The sequence below is a fragment of the Anopheles maculipalpis genome, chromosome 2RL, assembly GCF_943734695.1.
Source record: "Anopheles maculipalpis chromosome 2RL, idAnoMacuDA_375_x, whole genome shotgun sequence".
NCBI classification, from domain to species: domain Eukaryota; kingdom Metazoa; phylum Arthropoda; class Insecta; order Diptera; family Culicidae; genus Anopheles; species Anopheles maculipalpis.
The window spans coordinates 25123381-25140387 of record NC_064871.1 but is presented as its reverse complement, the minus strand read 5'-3'; the positions used below and the strand labels follow the sequence as shown (position 1 = coordinate 25140387).

The 17007-nt window shown below is 43.2% G+C and overlaps 2 protein-coding genes across 2 annotated transcripts in view; one reads left to right on the top strand and one right to left on the bottom strand.

Annotated features, from left to right (window-relative positions):
* The window catches only part of LOC126558361 (fibroblast growth factor receptor-like 1), a 232258-nt gene that overhangs the window by 57763 nt on the left and 157488 nt on the right, over positions 1-17007 (top strand). The gene's annotated exons all lie outside the window — the stretch shown is intronic.
* Positions 12823-14260, bottom strand: LOC126557905 (5-hydroxytryptamine receptor 1-like). The gene has a single exon (XM_050213816.1). The coding sequence runs from the start codon at positions 14258-14260 to the stop codon at positions 12824-12826; it is 1437 nt and encodes a 478-aa protein (XP_050069773.1). The 3' UTR covers position 12823.

Genomic DNA, 17007 nt, shown 5'->3' with positions numbered 1-17007 from the left:
TGATGTTTTTTTTTTGTTTGAGTATTTTGTGCGATTGTTTGTGTGCGTGTGTATGTCCCCTCTGGCAATCGGGTGTCATGGCCAAATATTAAACAACCCCAGAACATCCATGGGTATTCATTTTTCCGTTTTTTTTTTAATGAAGCCTCCACACAGAAGCTAAACTAAGTGCCTGGGATATGCGTAGCGGTGAAAAACACATCGCTTCCCACTCAGTTAGGTGGAAAACGCTGGGCCGGATAGCAGGAAGCTTCTAAATGTTCCATGTAGGAGGGGGGGTACATTAACCGGGTAGCTTCTAAATGGCGTTACGAAAGCAACAGGACACATTGCGTTGTTCTGTGCCCGGGTGGAGTTTTTCCTCACCGCGAGAGATTAAATGAAAATAAATGCATCTAATGTTTCTAATTATAAGGGTTTGCTTGCTTTTGTTCGGGGCGGTGAAAAATGTGTATTTTCCCATTTCTCATCCCAGCACTTTCAGCACAGAAAAACCGGTGGCAAAGCTTGGAATGTTTGCAATGGATTTTTTATTTCATCAAACCTGTGGCTGTGGGGAACGATGTGCTAACTGTTGGGAGCAAAATGTTGAATCATACGCGGGTAATTTTGTTAGCATTGTAAAAAATGAAAATTGTTGTCAAAGACAAAGTATAAATACAATTTTTAAAAGAGAAAATCTGAATAGTGTAAAGGATTCAAATCCACAAAAACCATTAAAATAATTTTAAAAAATTTTGTGTTATTATTACTGTATTAATACAGGCAACTTTCCTTAGAAGACATACAGAGACTTTATTTGATACAAAAAAGAACAATCCATATCATTATTCATTATCTGCTGATTATCTATAATTACGAGGAATTTTGCGTGCGAAAAAATAAATGATTCCCTCCCCAAATATCGTAGTTTACACATACAAATATCTGTTTTCTACGACTCTTCTCTTCTATACTTGGCTTAACGACATACTACGTCACGCTGGTCATTATAAATGGCTTACTAGACTTTCCGATAATGCGTAGTTGGGTAGTCAGTCCTCACTACGGGGGGAAGGACCGGATGGGATTCGAACCCCAGTCCTGCCCTGTGAAGATCACCGGGCCGCTCCACTCATAATACATTTATTTGCAGTTGATGACATTGTAAATAGTGTGCTTCATATGCACACTATCCATTAACCTGCCATAAGTGAAAATAGTGTGTCCTGATACCGAAAATGGAAATAAAAATCACATACAATATTGCCATTCTTTATCTTGTTCTTGCTCTCGGTATTTGTCTCCTTCTGTCACACAGGCTCACCGTCACCAGTGAATGTTTTGCTCCTTTTAGAAACACACCGGATAAGGCTAGTTAATCTACTTGCTAATTGAATTATTCAATGTTTCTTCGATCCTGTCGATTCCATCGGTTCGCTCTGCCACCATCAGCCTGGGAAAGATCTGCTTTGGCATCTGCCCCATACTCGGTGGTTCCGCACCTGCTATGGCTGATTACCTTTTTTCTGCACTTGGCTCCCCACCACACAACACCATCACACCATTACGGGGAGGATTTTTTTCTTCTCCACTTCTTCTTCTGGCACAGCATTTTCCTCGGCACACATGCGATTGCCGACCGATCTTCCCGACACAGTGGATCCCCCAACCTTACACCGGGGTGAACGAAAATATCAATTTCACCAAAGCATCGAAGCACGAAGCGTTGCGACCTTTGCTACGGCACAGGGAAACATTATCGTGCCCTTTGCCAGCCACCGAATCAACAGTGCTTATCGCGGCACAGAGCGACAAAGGCTGGGCAGGATGCGACAGGAAGTGTGCCGCCCGTATCGTGTTATGTAAGCGGGGTACAAAGGAAACCCTACCAGGGCCGCTCACAGCATTCAATCAGCCGCGTGGAAAAACATACGTGCATGGAAAGCAGGCCCCATTCCTTTTAGAAGACTCCGGCAAGGATGACGCTTGTTTTCCGGACCCCTATATTCCATTATGCTGACTTATTTTTTGGTCCTTCTGGAGAGTGTTGTTCTCAGCTTCCGGCCAAAGTAGGGGCGGCCATTGAAGCCATGTCATAAATATGACTCTTGTGTTTACCGGGCTTCTTGTGGATTTTATTTTTATACGCTGCTGCTCTCGTTTACACTAAGTACCAACGATCGTGTAAGCACATGATGGATGATGTTTTTGTGCAGCTTTCGGCAGGGTTTTCTGGGATTCATTTGATGAAAACTGCGCGCGAACGAATACAGCCGAAGCATCCGACAGAGAAGAAAAAAAGATAACACCGACACACCTGGTGTATTGTAGTTCCTAGTTCCCATGAAAGGGCACGCTTTGCAGGGTGTTTGTCGTTTTTCTCGTGAAAAACTAATCTACTTGTTTGCATGAACACGTGAAATGAGATTTTATATTCAAGAGGGCCTATAGAAAATGCAATGGAACTTTATTTCCTTGAATGCTGCACTATCAATTTTACCACTTTTGTCTTGATGATCATTTGAACAATATTTGCGTAGCATCAGAGACGAATTTGACCCATGGGAACAGGTTTTGGGACCCTTGGGGAAGCGGGGCAATGGCGGTTCAAGGTGTCAGGAGGCCCCCTCATCCACTTAATAAAAAGTGCTGACCGGATGGGCGGACCGGGGGAGGGCGGATATGATTCCCTCCCCCTGGTCCGCCAGGCATCCATCAGTTCGAGGGGACGCATCGCGCGGCCGCTCAGTCCGCTTATTGGAAAATCCGCCTCTGCGTAGCCTGCGAAACAGTGCTTGGGAAAGGTAAAGCTTTTCATCGATTAAATCAGAATAGAACTGAAGGCATTAAATCAAACAGAAGTCAGAAAAGGCAACCAGTTACGATTAACTAATGATGCAGTGATCGTAATAGAAAGATACCTTTAAAAAATTACTAAAGATCTTTAATGACAATTTGCTTGGCTATTTTTGCACAATTTTTTGATTATGAAATGCAAAATTAAATTGACTTTTTTGGTTTCCGCTTCTAGCCTCATTGAGGTGTTACGTTTTACTCAATTTATTATTCATGTGCTAACTGTAATGCAGCTCTAAATTGCGCGCATTGTTCTAATTATTTCAATGTCATGTTTTTTGGGCTTATAAAGCAGCATGGCCGACACTACTCTAATCAGTTAAGTAATCGATAGCCATTTACAACCATGCGTAAAACATAATCAGAAAAGGTTTAGCGACTGGTTTCCATCTCCCTTTTTAATGACACAGTATTGCTATTTTCTTGTACTTCTTTACAATACCATCGAAAATGACCCAACAAAACTCAATAAACCATTTCCTGCTTTGACTTTTTCTTCTATTTCCATTTCCTGCTTTCCACTACATAAGTAGCATAATTGCCAGCTTCATTTCATGGACCAAAAACTGCGCGGACGGATGTGGATCGATAACAAACAAACATAATTGAGGTAATTACTTAAAAAGGGAAATCAATTACGGTTCCTCGCTAATTTCCTGGTCAAGATTATGTACTTTCTGGGCAAACGCTTGAATGAAAGAGGAATGGTTCGCCTCAAAACCAAAATCTCTGGATAGGAATAAAAAGCAAAGAATCCACAAACCCACGAAGCATGTTACTGTGTTCTTTTTTTTTGTGTATTTTTGTTTCCTTTCTTCTTCCACTGGTGGTGAATTAAAACGAAACCAAACAAAAGTGAAAAGCGCACGTTTTGCACTCCAGAACCTTCCGACTGCCACGATACAAGTTCTGGTACATTTCGATAGCAACAACTGGCAGAACGGTGGTAGCAAATTTCTGCTACGAAACTGATTTCGTTGTTGAGTACAATTTTTCTTGCTCTGTGCAAACTGTCGGCGATGGTGGTACACACGAAGGATATGTTTCAATTTAAGATTAAGTGGGCACCAGCAGTAAGCTCAGTGGCCGGTGACTGGAGGCGCGGTAGGGCTGAACCCAAACAAGGGAAAGTTAAAATTAAGTATCCCAATTTCCGTTCCCAAGCGCTTTGGCAGCTCGTTCGTATTTCACGAACTCTGTCAGCTAACCACTCAGGATGGTGATTAATTAATGTAGTAGGTATGCTCACTCGGGAGACGAATGAATGGATGGGAACAGCTGGTCGGTGCTGCAGGGAACAGGAGAAAGCGAGAGAGCGAGCTAAGGGGAAGCCGAGAGTTGGAGGATTTAGTTTAGCATTTCCGTCCTCACTGAACAGTGTTCCCACTCAACCAGGTAGCGTTCGCGCATGGCAAATAACCTTTTTATTGCCTTTTGCTAGGGTTTTTGTAAACTTTTTTACTTTGCTTATTTCTCTGACGAAAAATGTTTGTAACAAAACAAAAACAGTTAATGCCATTTCAACCGCCGTCAAGGCACTGAAACACGACGGTCGCTGAAAGCTACGCGCATTAATAAATAAAACTGATAATTAGGATCACCTGTGCGTTACGCTCAGTTGCTGCAGGGAAGGATACCATTAAGCCGGGATGAAACCCCCAAAATCCGGTCAATGACGATGGAAATCCGGTAAAATTAATTGTGTCGTAAAATTCCTGCGAAATCGCTTGTAAATTCAAAATATTTCAAAGGGAAGGGCAATAACAATCAAAGTTTCATTAAACTGCAGAAAAAAAATTTTCTTATAAAAGAAATATCACTACGTAAATGCTTTTAATATGATGAATTAAAAATAATTTTGGGTTGAAGTGAATTTTCGAGTACTTGAAAACAAATTCAAAAGTATCAAAAGTACCTTTAACGACAGCTTCTTTGGGCCATCTTGGACGAAATTGATTGTAAATCTTAAACCGTTTCAGATTTATTCAATTCAACTACAAAAAGATATTGCTAATCTACTCTTACCAATCACACATTGCAAAATAATTAGTTTTTTTTTATCTCGTACGGGAGTCACATTTCAGTACAAAGCTGAGCTATCTTCAGTGTACCGATTAGACTGTCACTGTCCGAATGATAAGTTACAGCTCATTTAAGCTTATTGGGGCCGTTGATTAAGGGGCGCATAAACATCCCTCGAGCTTATATTCCATTGACATAAAATACTCGGCCTAACAGCTTAAAGTTGCTTAACTGGCACTCAAGCCATGAAAAGTTTTTGTTTTCCATTTTCTCACCCAAAACTTTGCCCACGGTGATACTGTTCTGCTCTCTCAATTACTGCTTTCGGTGGGATTCAAATATTGCCAAATTTGTTTCCTGACTTTCCTGCTCGAGCTAAGAAGTTTGAAACGCTGAGAAGATACAATTTCACTTAAGCAAACTTTCCAGCACAGCTTCGTGGCTGGTGACGATGATTATGTTGGTGTACGGTAAGTAAACGACTAAACTTGTAAGGAATATCGCTTTTGACCTAAAAGGTTTGTATGTTTAGATAAGGGCGAGCTGTTTAATCTTTTAACAAAAAAAAACACGGTAGAAAGAGAAACAATTTAACTGTTATCATGCAACCTCAAAAAGCACTACAAACAAGCTAAGCAACAAGGTAACAAGCTAAGAGTAAGATACAGAGAGAGAGAGAGCAAGCAACAAATGAACCTGTGTGGGTACTATAAACGTTCGAAATTTCCTCTCCATTTTTCCTGGCACAATAAGACCCTTTAGCACCACCCCATAAAGCACTTTTAATGGCAAGCTTTCGCTTTATGTACCCCTTTTTTAAACTCACTCAACATTGTAATAACTCCGCGAACTTGTGTTTCGCTGGACGACTGAAATGCTTACACAGCATTTTTGACCGCGATACATGATTATTTGCTTCCCATCAATCAAACTGCAACTTTATTGTGCTGTACGGTGAATTATATTGTATGCTTTACACTTATTTCACCAGTCGTCGGACACAGGCGACGGCTACACCAGTGGCCTTCACCAACCGTATCGAACTGGAACGGAAGAACAAAGTGAGAAGGGATCGAGGCTGGGCCAGGCTAAGAGAAAATAAAAAGTTAAACTTGGCGAAACAAAGTCCTTACAATGTGTCCACCCCCTGGTGCCAGTTACGACCATAACCATCCTAAAATGTTAGCACCGAAACCGAACCCAGTCAAGATGGAAAAAGAAAAATTTGAGAAACGACAAAAACGAATGGAAGGAAAAGCTTCGCTTCACTGCCCTTTACTGTGGTGAAGGAAATCAACAAGTTTTTTTTTATCACAGTGCTTCTTTATCCACTCACCACGCCACCATCACCGGCTGGACCATTTCGTACTGTTCGTTATGGGAAAATTATTCCGCTCATTTCCCTCGACATTGTTGCGTTGCTGTAAAATGTTCTTTTCGCACCCTCGATCGATCCTTGGCACGATGCGCGTCGGAAGCTGTATGTGGGTTTGTCGGGACGTTCTTATTTCGTGATGCTTGTGAAGCTGCCCCTCCAAAAAAAAGGGGTGATTCGTGAGTGAGTGTAGGTCTGCTGGTATTATCGTACCGTTTGATGCAACAAAACTTGCCCCAAATCGGCACGGCTGCTCAGAGCACGGATATTGTAAGAGATTTTCTCCCTTTTCAAGCACAGCAATCAACCGCACACACAAACCGCATTCGTTCGCTACACTAGGAAAACACAACTACATCACACACGAAATGGATACGGTTACAACATTTCAATCATTCCCCGGAGAACCGGAAGCAATTGAAGCATTTGCGTGAAGGAAGAAACGGAATTCCACCGTAAAGTGATTCGAGCGTATCCGGCACGAAGTGAGCAGTTACGGGTGAAAGTTTTGCCCGATGATTTGATTTATATGCTTTCATAGTGCTTATAGAGAGGTTTTTTTATTACTTCTTTATGGTTCTGGAGAACTCTGGAACAAATACGGTACGTTTTTCGTAGCATATTTAAGTTCATTGCTCGTTAACTAAAACTCTGGCAAGTATTCTTAAATGTACGAGGGAAGTAAGACTTAACTGTAAAAGGGAAATAGTAGATATGTCTGTATAAACCTTTTTTTTTTGCTTTTTAACGAACCTCAGGGCCATAAACTCTATATTCGAAGATGTGAACATTTACCATTTGATAATAGGACGAATTTTGGGAGTGGGACCATTTATAAAACAATTTTGTTTTGAATGCATTTTCATCTCAGTTATAAATCATGCCCTTAAGGTAAGATATCCTACATGAAGTTGTTCATCTTCAGGTTCACCATGTTCGAGCCAATTATGTAAAAATAAAGTATTATAATTCTTATGATGGAGGCTGCCCTAATCACCAACTGGCAGGACTAGGGTTTAAATCCCATCCGGACCGTACCTTCGTTTTGAGGACTGACTATCCAACTATGTGGTATTAGAATGCCTCAAGTAAGCAGTTATATTGGTGGTGCAACATGATGGATCGTTAAGTCAAGAAAAGCAAGAAGTAACTTCACTTTTCTTAAATGTTTCTGTCAAATTCTTTCTGTAAAGTTTATCGTAAATCTTGACAGGTGACGAGAAAGTGCGGCACACAGTATAGTTCAGTCTTTAAATTTTGATTACAATATTTTCGCTAACTTGTAATGTTGGGCAGTGTCCTTAAATGGTTTGAACATTTGCTGTAAATCTCATAAACCATCATTACATCTATAGCATCTCATAAACCTTCATTACCTGTGTCTTGACTCATAGATGATTTGCAACGCCTTTAAAAGATCTTGGCTTGTTGGCTAATCATCGGCTGCTATGAGTCCCTTCAACACAAAATGGAGCATTTATATTTTTATTTATTTATTATTAAGTATGACGGCACGTCGCCGTATTGACTAAAGCATCTATATCTAGGGCTAATAAAGAATTGTTCGAATTTTCTATGCTTTCGGCCTTGTCAATATCATTAGAGCATTTAACAGATAGGAATAAAAGAGATGCTCATCAATCATGTGCGGCATCTTGAGGACCGCAATCAAATTCTTCAAACTAGCTCACTAACTAATGATTCAAATTTAACTGCCTTTTTAATGTATTGGAATTTATCTCTGATTACTCTGGTTAAAGTAATATCTGTTAAATATCCTGATGAAAAAAATCCAACTAGTACATAGATAAAACATTCAAAGCAACGAAAAATATATCTAAATCATTAACATCATTGCGTTGATTAGCATAAACCACGCAAATCAATCATCCACCCTTAAAACAAACAACCTTCATCCGCGTATCGACATCGAGGATCCCTCACCGGATGTGGGCTCCAGCATAGAACGAATTCAAATAATTCCATTTGCGTCAAATGTGTCATTGGGACCAGCATTAATTTCTGTCATTTCCAATGAAAAGTAATTTTCGCATACGGGGCGATGCGATGTTCAGCATCGGCAACGTCCAAGTGATTACTTTCGTGTAACGGATGCCTCATCCGCGCTCGTGTATCGAGTAATTCATCAACATCGATCACGTCCATCGCATTGGAACTGGTGCCCATGATGGAACGGAACCAGTATTATGGATGACACACACCAACGGCATGGTGGAGGCGCATGGATAATTGGGAAATGTTTTCCCGTCAGTATACCGGCCCACACTCATCCGGTTCCGGCGCACGGTAAGGGCACATTTATCGCATATCACCCTCACAGCACCTGGCCACCAATTTTTAACACTCCATCACAAACATCCGACACAAAAACACATACACTCCGGCTCGAGGGATTTTGGTATGCTCCAGATCGATTTAGTACCGTGATGGGGCTCGGTTTGTGGATCGATGCGTTCTCCCACAACTGACGCCACTGTTTTGAGGTGTTATAATGCTATGCATGTAATTTCACCCGCGGCACTCGGGACCAGCGCTCCATGGTGCCCACCGAAAGGGTACAAAAGGAGCTACTGATGATGAACTGCCATCACCCACCACCAACTCTATCAGCGCGTTCCGTGCCTACCCACGGCACGGCTCGAAGGAAGTCAATTTTAAGTGAAGGTGACTTTGTCTTCTTAACACCACCTACCGTTGTCAAATTACCACGAATAAAGTTAAACATTGTTTCGTGCAAACTTTGGAACGGGTAAACTTCCACACCGCCGCCGTCAGCCCTTTTCCGTTTCTTGCCCTTCCCTTCTAACCCTTCGATAACGCTACGCCTTAAGCGCAGGCAGACAGTGTGTGCGCACGGTTGCAGCGGGAAATTTAATTAAATGAAGATTAATTTCATATTTATCAAGCTGCGTGAGATGGGAACATTCGTGCCTCACAACGGTGCGCCGCTAATAGAACGAAAATTATGCTACTTCCTGTCCGACTTCGCTTCCCATATCCCGCAACCGAACCCGTAATATCCGCTCGTTGGTCTCACGTTTTTCAGTTTGAACACTTTTATGCTTCTACTGTTTTAAATTATTTTTCCAAATTTTTTTTACAGCTGAAAGTGACTTACGGACCAGGCCGCAAGGAAAATATTCCGAACGAATTTGTCCCCGGAGCAACGTGCGTCATTTGATTAGGTTGTCCAACGGAGCGTGTTGTGTGCGAACAAAGAAGTCACCGGCGCTGTTCCGGTGTTGATAAGAATAAATTCTTCTTCTGGCCTTATGTTTTTTTTCTCTCCCTCTTTTTCTCTCTCCCTCATACACAAACTTTTCCCTCAAACTCCCTCCTGTCGACCGTATGGATTAGGGGCGGTGTGAGTGAGTGTGTGAAAGGGGGTGGATGTCCGTACACAAGATTCGATTGTTTGGCCGCGAAGAAAAATTGGTTATCGTGAATCAACGCTTTACGCGTGCGTTATTTAAACAGGTCGGTAATTAGTCGTTATCTGGCAAAGACACCCGCATAGTCTGAGACACGTTCGGTGAGCGATACTTAGCAGTGCCTTCCGGAAACGACGACAACGATGATGATGAAAGTGGGCGATAAAGAAAACATTGTCTCTCCCCAGCCAGCGATCAAGTTCTTGCCTATTACGCATAGCTGTTTTGTTTATGACGTGATGATGTAATGATTAAAAACCGTACGACATAATTTATGCATATCAACGATCGGTACTGAGGTCTCAGCGGTGAAGTGATAAATGAGATCAAAGTGATGTACTATGTGTATTGTAACTGTATGCAATTTTATAACATGTCTTAACATAAAGTTTTGTCACAACTTATGAACATAATAGATTATGTTCTATCGAAGTTTAAAAAAATTGATTATAAAAAAAATAATATTTTTAATAAAAAACAATACTAAATTTTTTTTTCGATTTACAAACCCTATGTTTTATTTTTGGAATCGCATTATATTTTCCTTTTTTCCATTTTTACACGGAAAGTTGTAAAAGTTGTAAAATTGTTGCAGACAAGCTGCTGACATTTAAAAATAGCCTACTAAATTCAATGTTGTAAACACTTAGTTCGATCAAAATTCCGTTTATAGTGAGCAATACAACTACATAGTTCAGTAAGTCTAGTGATTCCTTAGTTGACCAACATGACCAGCGGATCGTTAAGCCAAGAAGGAGAACAGTGAAGAAACAGTGGTGGACAAAATAACAAGATCATCATCATATGTTTTAACTGATCTAGATACCATTGGGAACAATCCATAAAAAAAGGCTTCAGTAGTTTTGCAAGTTTACGTTCAAATTATGGAGTAAAAGAACAACTTTTGTAAGAACAGCAGCAATAATTTTTTATCCATTGCTGAATAATTTCCTATTTAAAGAGAATGTGTAGCGATGTAGCCCAAAGACTTACCTTGTAATGTGTTTAGAATATGGACACACTCTTTCCAAAATCTTAGCACAAGTTTCTCAACGTCAAACCGCAACTAACACAACACTCACAACAGGTTACACTCGATTCAATTCTGTTTGATTTGCCTCGCCTCGCCCCGCGGAATCAACGTTTGCTTTTGTTGCTGTTGTAGTTTTTATTACCGTCTCTCGGGTCTGTTTTCGCTACACACGGAAAACAGAACCAAAACAAAAAGAATATACATCATATTTATAGCTAACTAACTAAACTGAGTAGCATTTTTATCTTACACTTTTGGTATGCGTGCCAACTGCCACCGCTTGGCTCGTTCGATTTCTCGCTATGATTTGATTTATTATGCTTAAAAGGTTCTTCACCACCAATTTTGTCGCTCTTTTCTTTGTTGTTGTAACGTCAACTTGTACTGGTGCTTATACTGAATATTTACTGTCCTACTGTCCCTCTGCTAAACGCTCGCACACGGGGTTTTTTTTTCTCCTCTTTCAGGTGCGTTCATAATTTTTGCTAGTTTTGTGATATTCGATCGCTGCAAAAACCGAATTTCGATTACTGCTACAATATCATTTGTTGACATGTGCCAATTTCGGTATGCTGTTAAAGTACGAGGATGTTTTTTTTTAGTTGTTGTTTTGCTTGTTTTTTACGTTGTTTTGTGACACTGTTCTGACTGGGTATGAAAACATTGCCAGAAAAAAAGAAAAAAGGAAAGAAGGAACAACAGAAAAGAAACACTGTTCTACAGTTTGATCTCATTCAGCAGCGATCGAAAGCTCGATGTGTCTATCTTTGCCCAGCTGGATCGGTTCGTAATCTAGTAGCACAACATTTTTGTTTGCACCCCCGCGTTTGCAAAGAAACGCCATTGTTTCTTCACTCGGTCAACATAACGTTACGTCAGGTTGTTGTTTGTTTAATACTGGTTTTTCGATTCGCTAACCATCCTCACCTTTCTGCTCTTCTTCCAGCTTGTACGAGCATTCCAAACACAGAACATCGAAACTAGTCTACAAACATTCATACAACATAGCATCCGTAGCCGAATCATTCTACGGCAAAAAGGACACACATTAGCAGGTCATCAGAAAACACGTATTTAACATTACATAACACACACACACACGCTTCCCTACGTACACACACAGACGCACATTGATCGAACCGAATCCTAGCGATCGTATTCTCGAAAACATTGATACACAATAGTTTGCCTCCGGATAGTAGTTCTTTCCCTCGTTTTTGTTTTGTTTTGGCAGTTGATGGTCTGTTTTCTATGTTGATTTTAGTTGTGAATTGTTTGTTCTTCCTCCTCTTTCGTCCTGCCTTTCGTGGTGCGACTGAAGAAATACGTGCGTGTCCTGCTTCCGGATGCGTGTTCTTTCTATTTTCCTATATTTTTGGTTGCTGTCCACACACGCATACCTTCCAACATGACACGCAAAAAGGAACACATGTACCAGACGGTGCCTTAGCAGCTCGTTTCATTATATATCACAAAACATATACATACATACACATCCGTGGCCCCGCTAAATTTTGTGGGCGTTTTATTGTATCTAGTGATCGCGTGCTTCCTACTTCCGCAGGACAATCGGGACAACAATCTAACAGTGATAAACCTCTGCCTTCCAGCACACGCCAGAGGGATGTGATGTTAGTTATTACATTTACTTTGACTTAAGGTATCTCTAGGTGTGTATGTGTGTGTGTATGAGGCCTAACTAACTGACTGTCCCCGGAGGAAAAAGGTATCAGTTTTGTGGGTAGAAAATGGGAAAATGATTTTTTTTTACTAATGCTTTTATTTTTGGTGAACTGCGTGGTAATGGATGCTACGGGCGCGTTGAGAGAAAGATGTGCGGGATGTGCATTAGTTCCTAGATTACGTTTACAATTCTATGTACAAAAAGGAAGACTAAATTAAACTATACGTGTTCACTCACCACCCGTTGGGTGGTGCCATCGTTTTGTGATTGTTGCCTGCATTAATGTGTATTTGGTTTTTTGTTCGTTTTTGTGTGTGTTTTGTTTCCATTGCACATCGATCGATAGGTGAACGTATGGGGGAGTTTGCTCCACCACACCATTCACGCCATCGATCGTGCAACTTCAGCTCCACCAGCCTTCACAGAAAGCTCTCGCGTGCCCCACCGTCGTTCGTTATGACCAGCCGCTGCGAGCCCGGATCACCGTACTGACTATGGTAGAAGTCCTCCCGCATCATGTTGTTGAGGCTCGAGCAGCGGAAGTACAGGATCTCCTGGAACGGTTTCCGGAAGTCGCGGTTCAGCGTGGCGTAGATGATGGGATTGAGCAGCGAGTTGGCGTACCCGAGCCACAGGAAGAACGAGGACAGCGTCCGATGGTCGTCCTTCATGAATGGGCGCACGAGCGCCAGTATGAAGAACGGCAGCCAGCAGATCGTGAACGCCGACATGATAATACCGAGCGTGGTCGACGCTTTCCGCTCCTTGGCTAGCTGGAACCGGAGTCGCTTGTTCTGGGGCGAGCTGGTCGTTACCTTAACGGCGACGCCCTTCTCCCCAACACCCGCCTTCATGCCCGGCGGTTTCTTCTCCTGCTGCTGCACGACCTGGGTCGCACCGTTGATGGCACTTTCGAGGCGTTTCTGGGCACGCTTTTCCTCCATTACGATGCGCCGTGCCGCGCGGAAGATTTGAAAGTACACGAACAGCATCACGGCGAGCGGGATGTAGAAGGAGCCGAGCGTCGCGTAGATTTGGTAGAAAAAGTTTTGACACACCGAACACGCCGGTTGGCCGTTGATTTCGTGCTCGTTACCTAGGATGAGTAGCGGCGGTAGGGAGATGCAAGCGGCAGCTAGCCACACCAACACAATGCAGGCGATCATCCGCCTCGGAGTTCGTTTGACACCGTACTCGAGCGGTTTGGTGATGGCCCAATAGCGATCCACCGAGATGGCGCACAGGTTTAGGATGGAGGCCGTGCAGGAGAGCACATCGAACGCTACCCAAATGTCACAGAACACCTCGCCGAAGCGCCACTCCTCGAGCACCTCGTACAGTAGGGCCATCGGCATCACGAGCAGGGCAACGCACAGATCGGATATGGCGAGGGACACGAGCAGGTAGTTGCAGGGCCGGCGTAGTTTCCGCACCAGACAGACGGCCACGCACACCAGCACATTACCGATCACGGTACCGACGATCACGGCCAGCAGGATGATGCTGATCACGATCGTGGACACAGTCACGTACGGCGATCCGGTCGGGGCCGGTGTCGACGGCGACGCGTCCACCGGGGACAGGGAGAAGAGCGACGCGGTGCTATTCGCATCCAGGTACGGTAGAGAGCTCAGGTTCGCGCCGTAGACAAGGTACGGCTGGGCGGCAGTTTCAGTCGTGATGGCCCAGGAGGTGGTGGCCGTGGAGGTGGCGGCGTAGCCGGGGCTCGGGCTGGCTAGCAGCAGGTTAGCGACGGTCGTGGCCACGGTTAGGGCCACCGGGACGCCGTCGGGCCGACCGGCCCCGTCGATATCCGTGCGATGCTTGCTGATAGGTGCGATGGTGGCCGAATCCATACATGCAGCTGGGACGCGGCTACTCACACACAGGGCAGGAATTGGGGGACTGCTCCGAAGGATCAGACCCCCATTCCCTGCGTACGATGGGCGATTGGAACTGGCAAACTGACTCACGTGCCAAACACGGCGAATGATATTGCGAAAAACTTGGCTTTTGCTTTGCTTTTTGTCTCTCTTTGGTCGCTTTGGTGATGTTCACTCTAAATGATGTTTGTTGGGGAAGCTGGTCACATCTATCCACCCAACGGTTGTGGTTTTGCTATCGAGTTGAGTAAATTTCCTCCAAAGAGTAGGTAGGACACGATCACTCCAATTGATCGTCGCAGCTATGCTCCGTTTGCTCTAGCACATTTGCCGGCGAGTCGGAAAGGTTATCACGGCCTCAAACATCATGCATACGCTCTCGGCTTGGCGAGTGTCTTGTACGGTATATTTATTGAATTACCCTCGCAGTGATTTACCTAGGACCTGGCACTCACCGCTCTCAACCAACCGTATTAACCTCCACGTTCAAAGTGGCTCTATTCTAGGACGTTTTTCATCAGTCTCCTGTGCTAGACGCAACATGGCCAGAAGCATGAAGCATGCGGACCATACGAGCCGCACCTGATGCCAGATCTGCTGCTGTGGAATGGGAGAAACGAGAAAGAAAAGTATATGATTGGCGAGGTCAGGAAGCACCACTGGAACATAAATAAGTAGATGCTTTTATCGAGGCCCGCTGTACAATGGCAACAAAGAAAACGGGGGATGTGGTTGCAGAAATAAACTCCCGCACTCTCTTTCTTACACACACGCATACACACACCTCTTTCTGGGCAGGTCCTTTTCCCCTACTCATGCACTCACCTTCACAGCTAGATGCACTAGATCTTCCACCAACGATGCGAGCGACAGGGAGACACAGCTCCAGCGAGAGAGTGAGAAATAAAGAAACAAGCTGCTTGATTGAATTACTGTATCATCGTTATCCCTCCCTCGTGACACCCTACTAATGTCACTGACGAGAAGCCCGGCCCGGATGAGGCCTGCGTCGCAGCAAATTCTAACTCCTCTGGCAGCGCTCCTGAGAGTGATGCGATGGCGGATGAATCTAAAAATGATTGCCCCCGGAGCTGCGGTAGCTGCCGACGACAGGCACCAGTGTCACCTGCTGCTGTTCCACCCGGTGATTGGCCTTGCTGGGTACCGGTAGCAGATACGCCACGCTACCAATCACGGCCACCGGGACGGAGTTGAGTGGTTTTTCCAGTACCGGCACTTTGATCACCGGATTCACCGTTGCCGTCATCGAGTTCGTCACTCCGTGGATGTGGATGGCGCGTTTTACAGCTGAGCGTAACAAATTGAATGCAGTCTAGTGGGTGCGCTTCAGCACTACACTCCAGCAAGAAGTACGCTCGCTTCAATCCGTGTCCTTCAATGAACGAATAACGAACTCTGGGAGAGAAGAAAAAAACGCACACAAAACGTTGTTAAATTTATTGTGCAAAAGTTATGCTGAAGGCCTGTTTAACGTGCTTCGTGGAAGGAATGTTGACGCACCTTCTATTTCTTACGCGAATCCATCTGTTAAGAACATTCCAAGAACGGATTATTCCCGTCCATTCGAGCAACGATGTCAATAAGGGTGGCAGTGGTGTGAACTGATCAAACTCAGACACTCATTCATTTGAACTTCGTTCACATTTCCAAAACTCTGTAAGAAAACAATAGAAAAGGAAGTTTATTTAAAACATGAAATTTAAGCAATAAAAAGAAGGGATATAATCAAAGCTTAAAGTCATTTATTGAGTAAAAGCATAGATGGAGTCCAAAAGATTTTATACAAAAATACGATACAGCACAAACAAAACGCTGTTTCGCCGATCGAAGCAAGAAGTAGACGGGACAGCATAGGAAGACAAGGAGGCTACACCAAGAGCTTTAAACTACATCGGATAAGGATAATGCCCTTTGCAATGAACATAGTTCATCATATGGAAAACGGATGATGATCGACAAAGAAACGTATACAGAACGCCCACAATAAGGTGTCTTTTCTCGATAAAGACTCTCGCTTTGAACAGGAATCTGTCTTTGGATGATGGGGCAACAAGCAACGAAATAAACCCCCGGGATAATGTGCGCCAACCGAAAGTAAAGGCTCTTTTATCTGTGAATCAGTCTTAAGCAACACTTCTAGGCAGTCCTACTGGAATAAAAAAATAAATAGTAATCTGTTAATTTGATCCACAGGACGTTTTTCTTAAAGAGTAATCTCTATCCTTATCAAAATTCAATTATTTTAATAAAGCCTTTAAGAAACTAAAACGAAAACCCTTATCGAGAGCAATCATAATATAATATAATCTTGGCTAGAAATATATGAAACAGAAAAAAAATGATCCATTTCCATCATTTTGATTTTTAAATGAGTAAATTTAATTAACTCTCCTCACTGTTCTAAATTCACCAACAGCAGCGCGAATACATCAAATGGAAGATATTAGAGATGAAACTTTGCTTGCCCTGCAAGTGAGAAAGCTAGGGTAAGGTAAATTAATTTTCCACCAGTGCAAAATTTCATCTCGCCAACCCATGTTTTCCGATTCCACCAAGTCAGCGCGATGTTTCTCCTATTGCAAATATTTGATTTTTCCCCTCTGCAAAATAAACGTACCGCTTGGTGCCGCCGGTACATCCATAACCGAAAACCCCTATCGGCCAAGTAAAGTTCAGTGGTGTAATAATATTTCCCGGGA

Coding starts and splice junctions, on each gene's coding strand:
- LOC126557905 (XM_050213816.1), bottom strand. CDS start 14,260: ATGGATTCGGCCACCATCGCACCTATCAGCAAGCATCGCACGGATATC.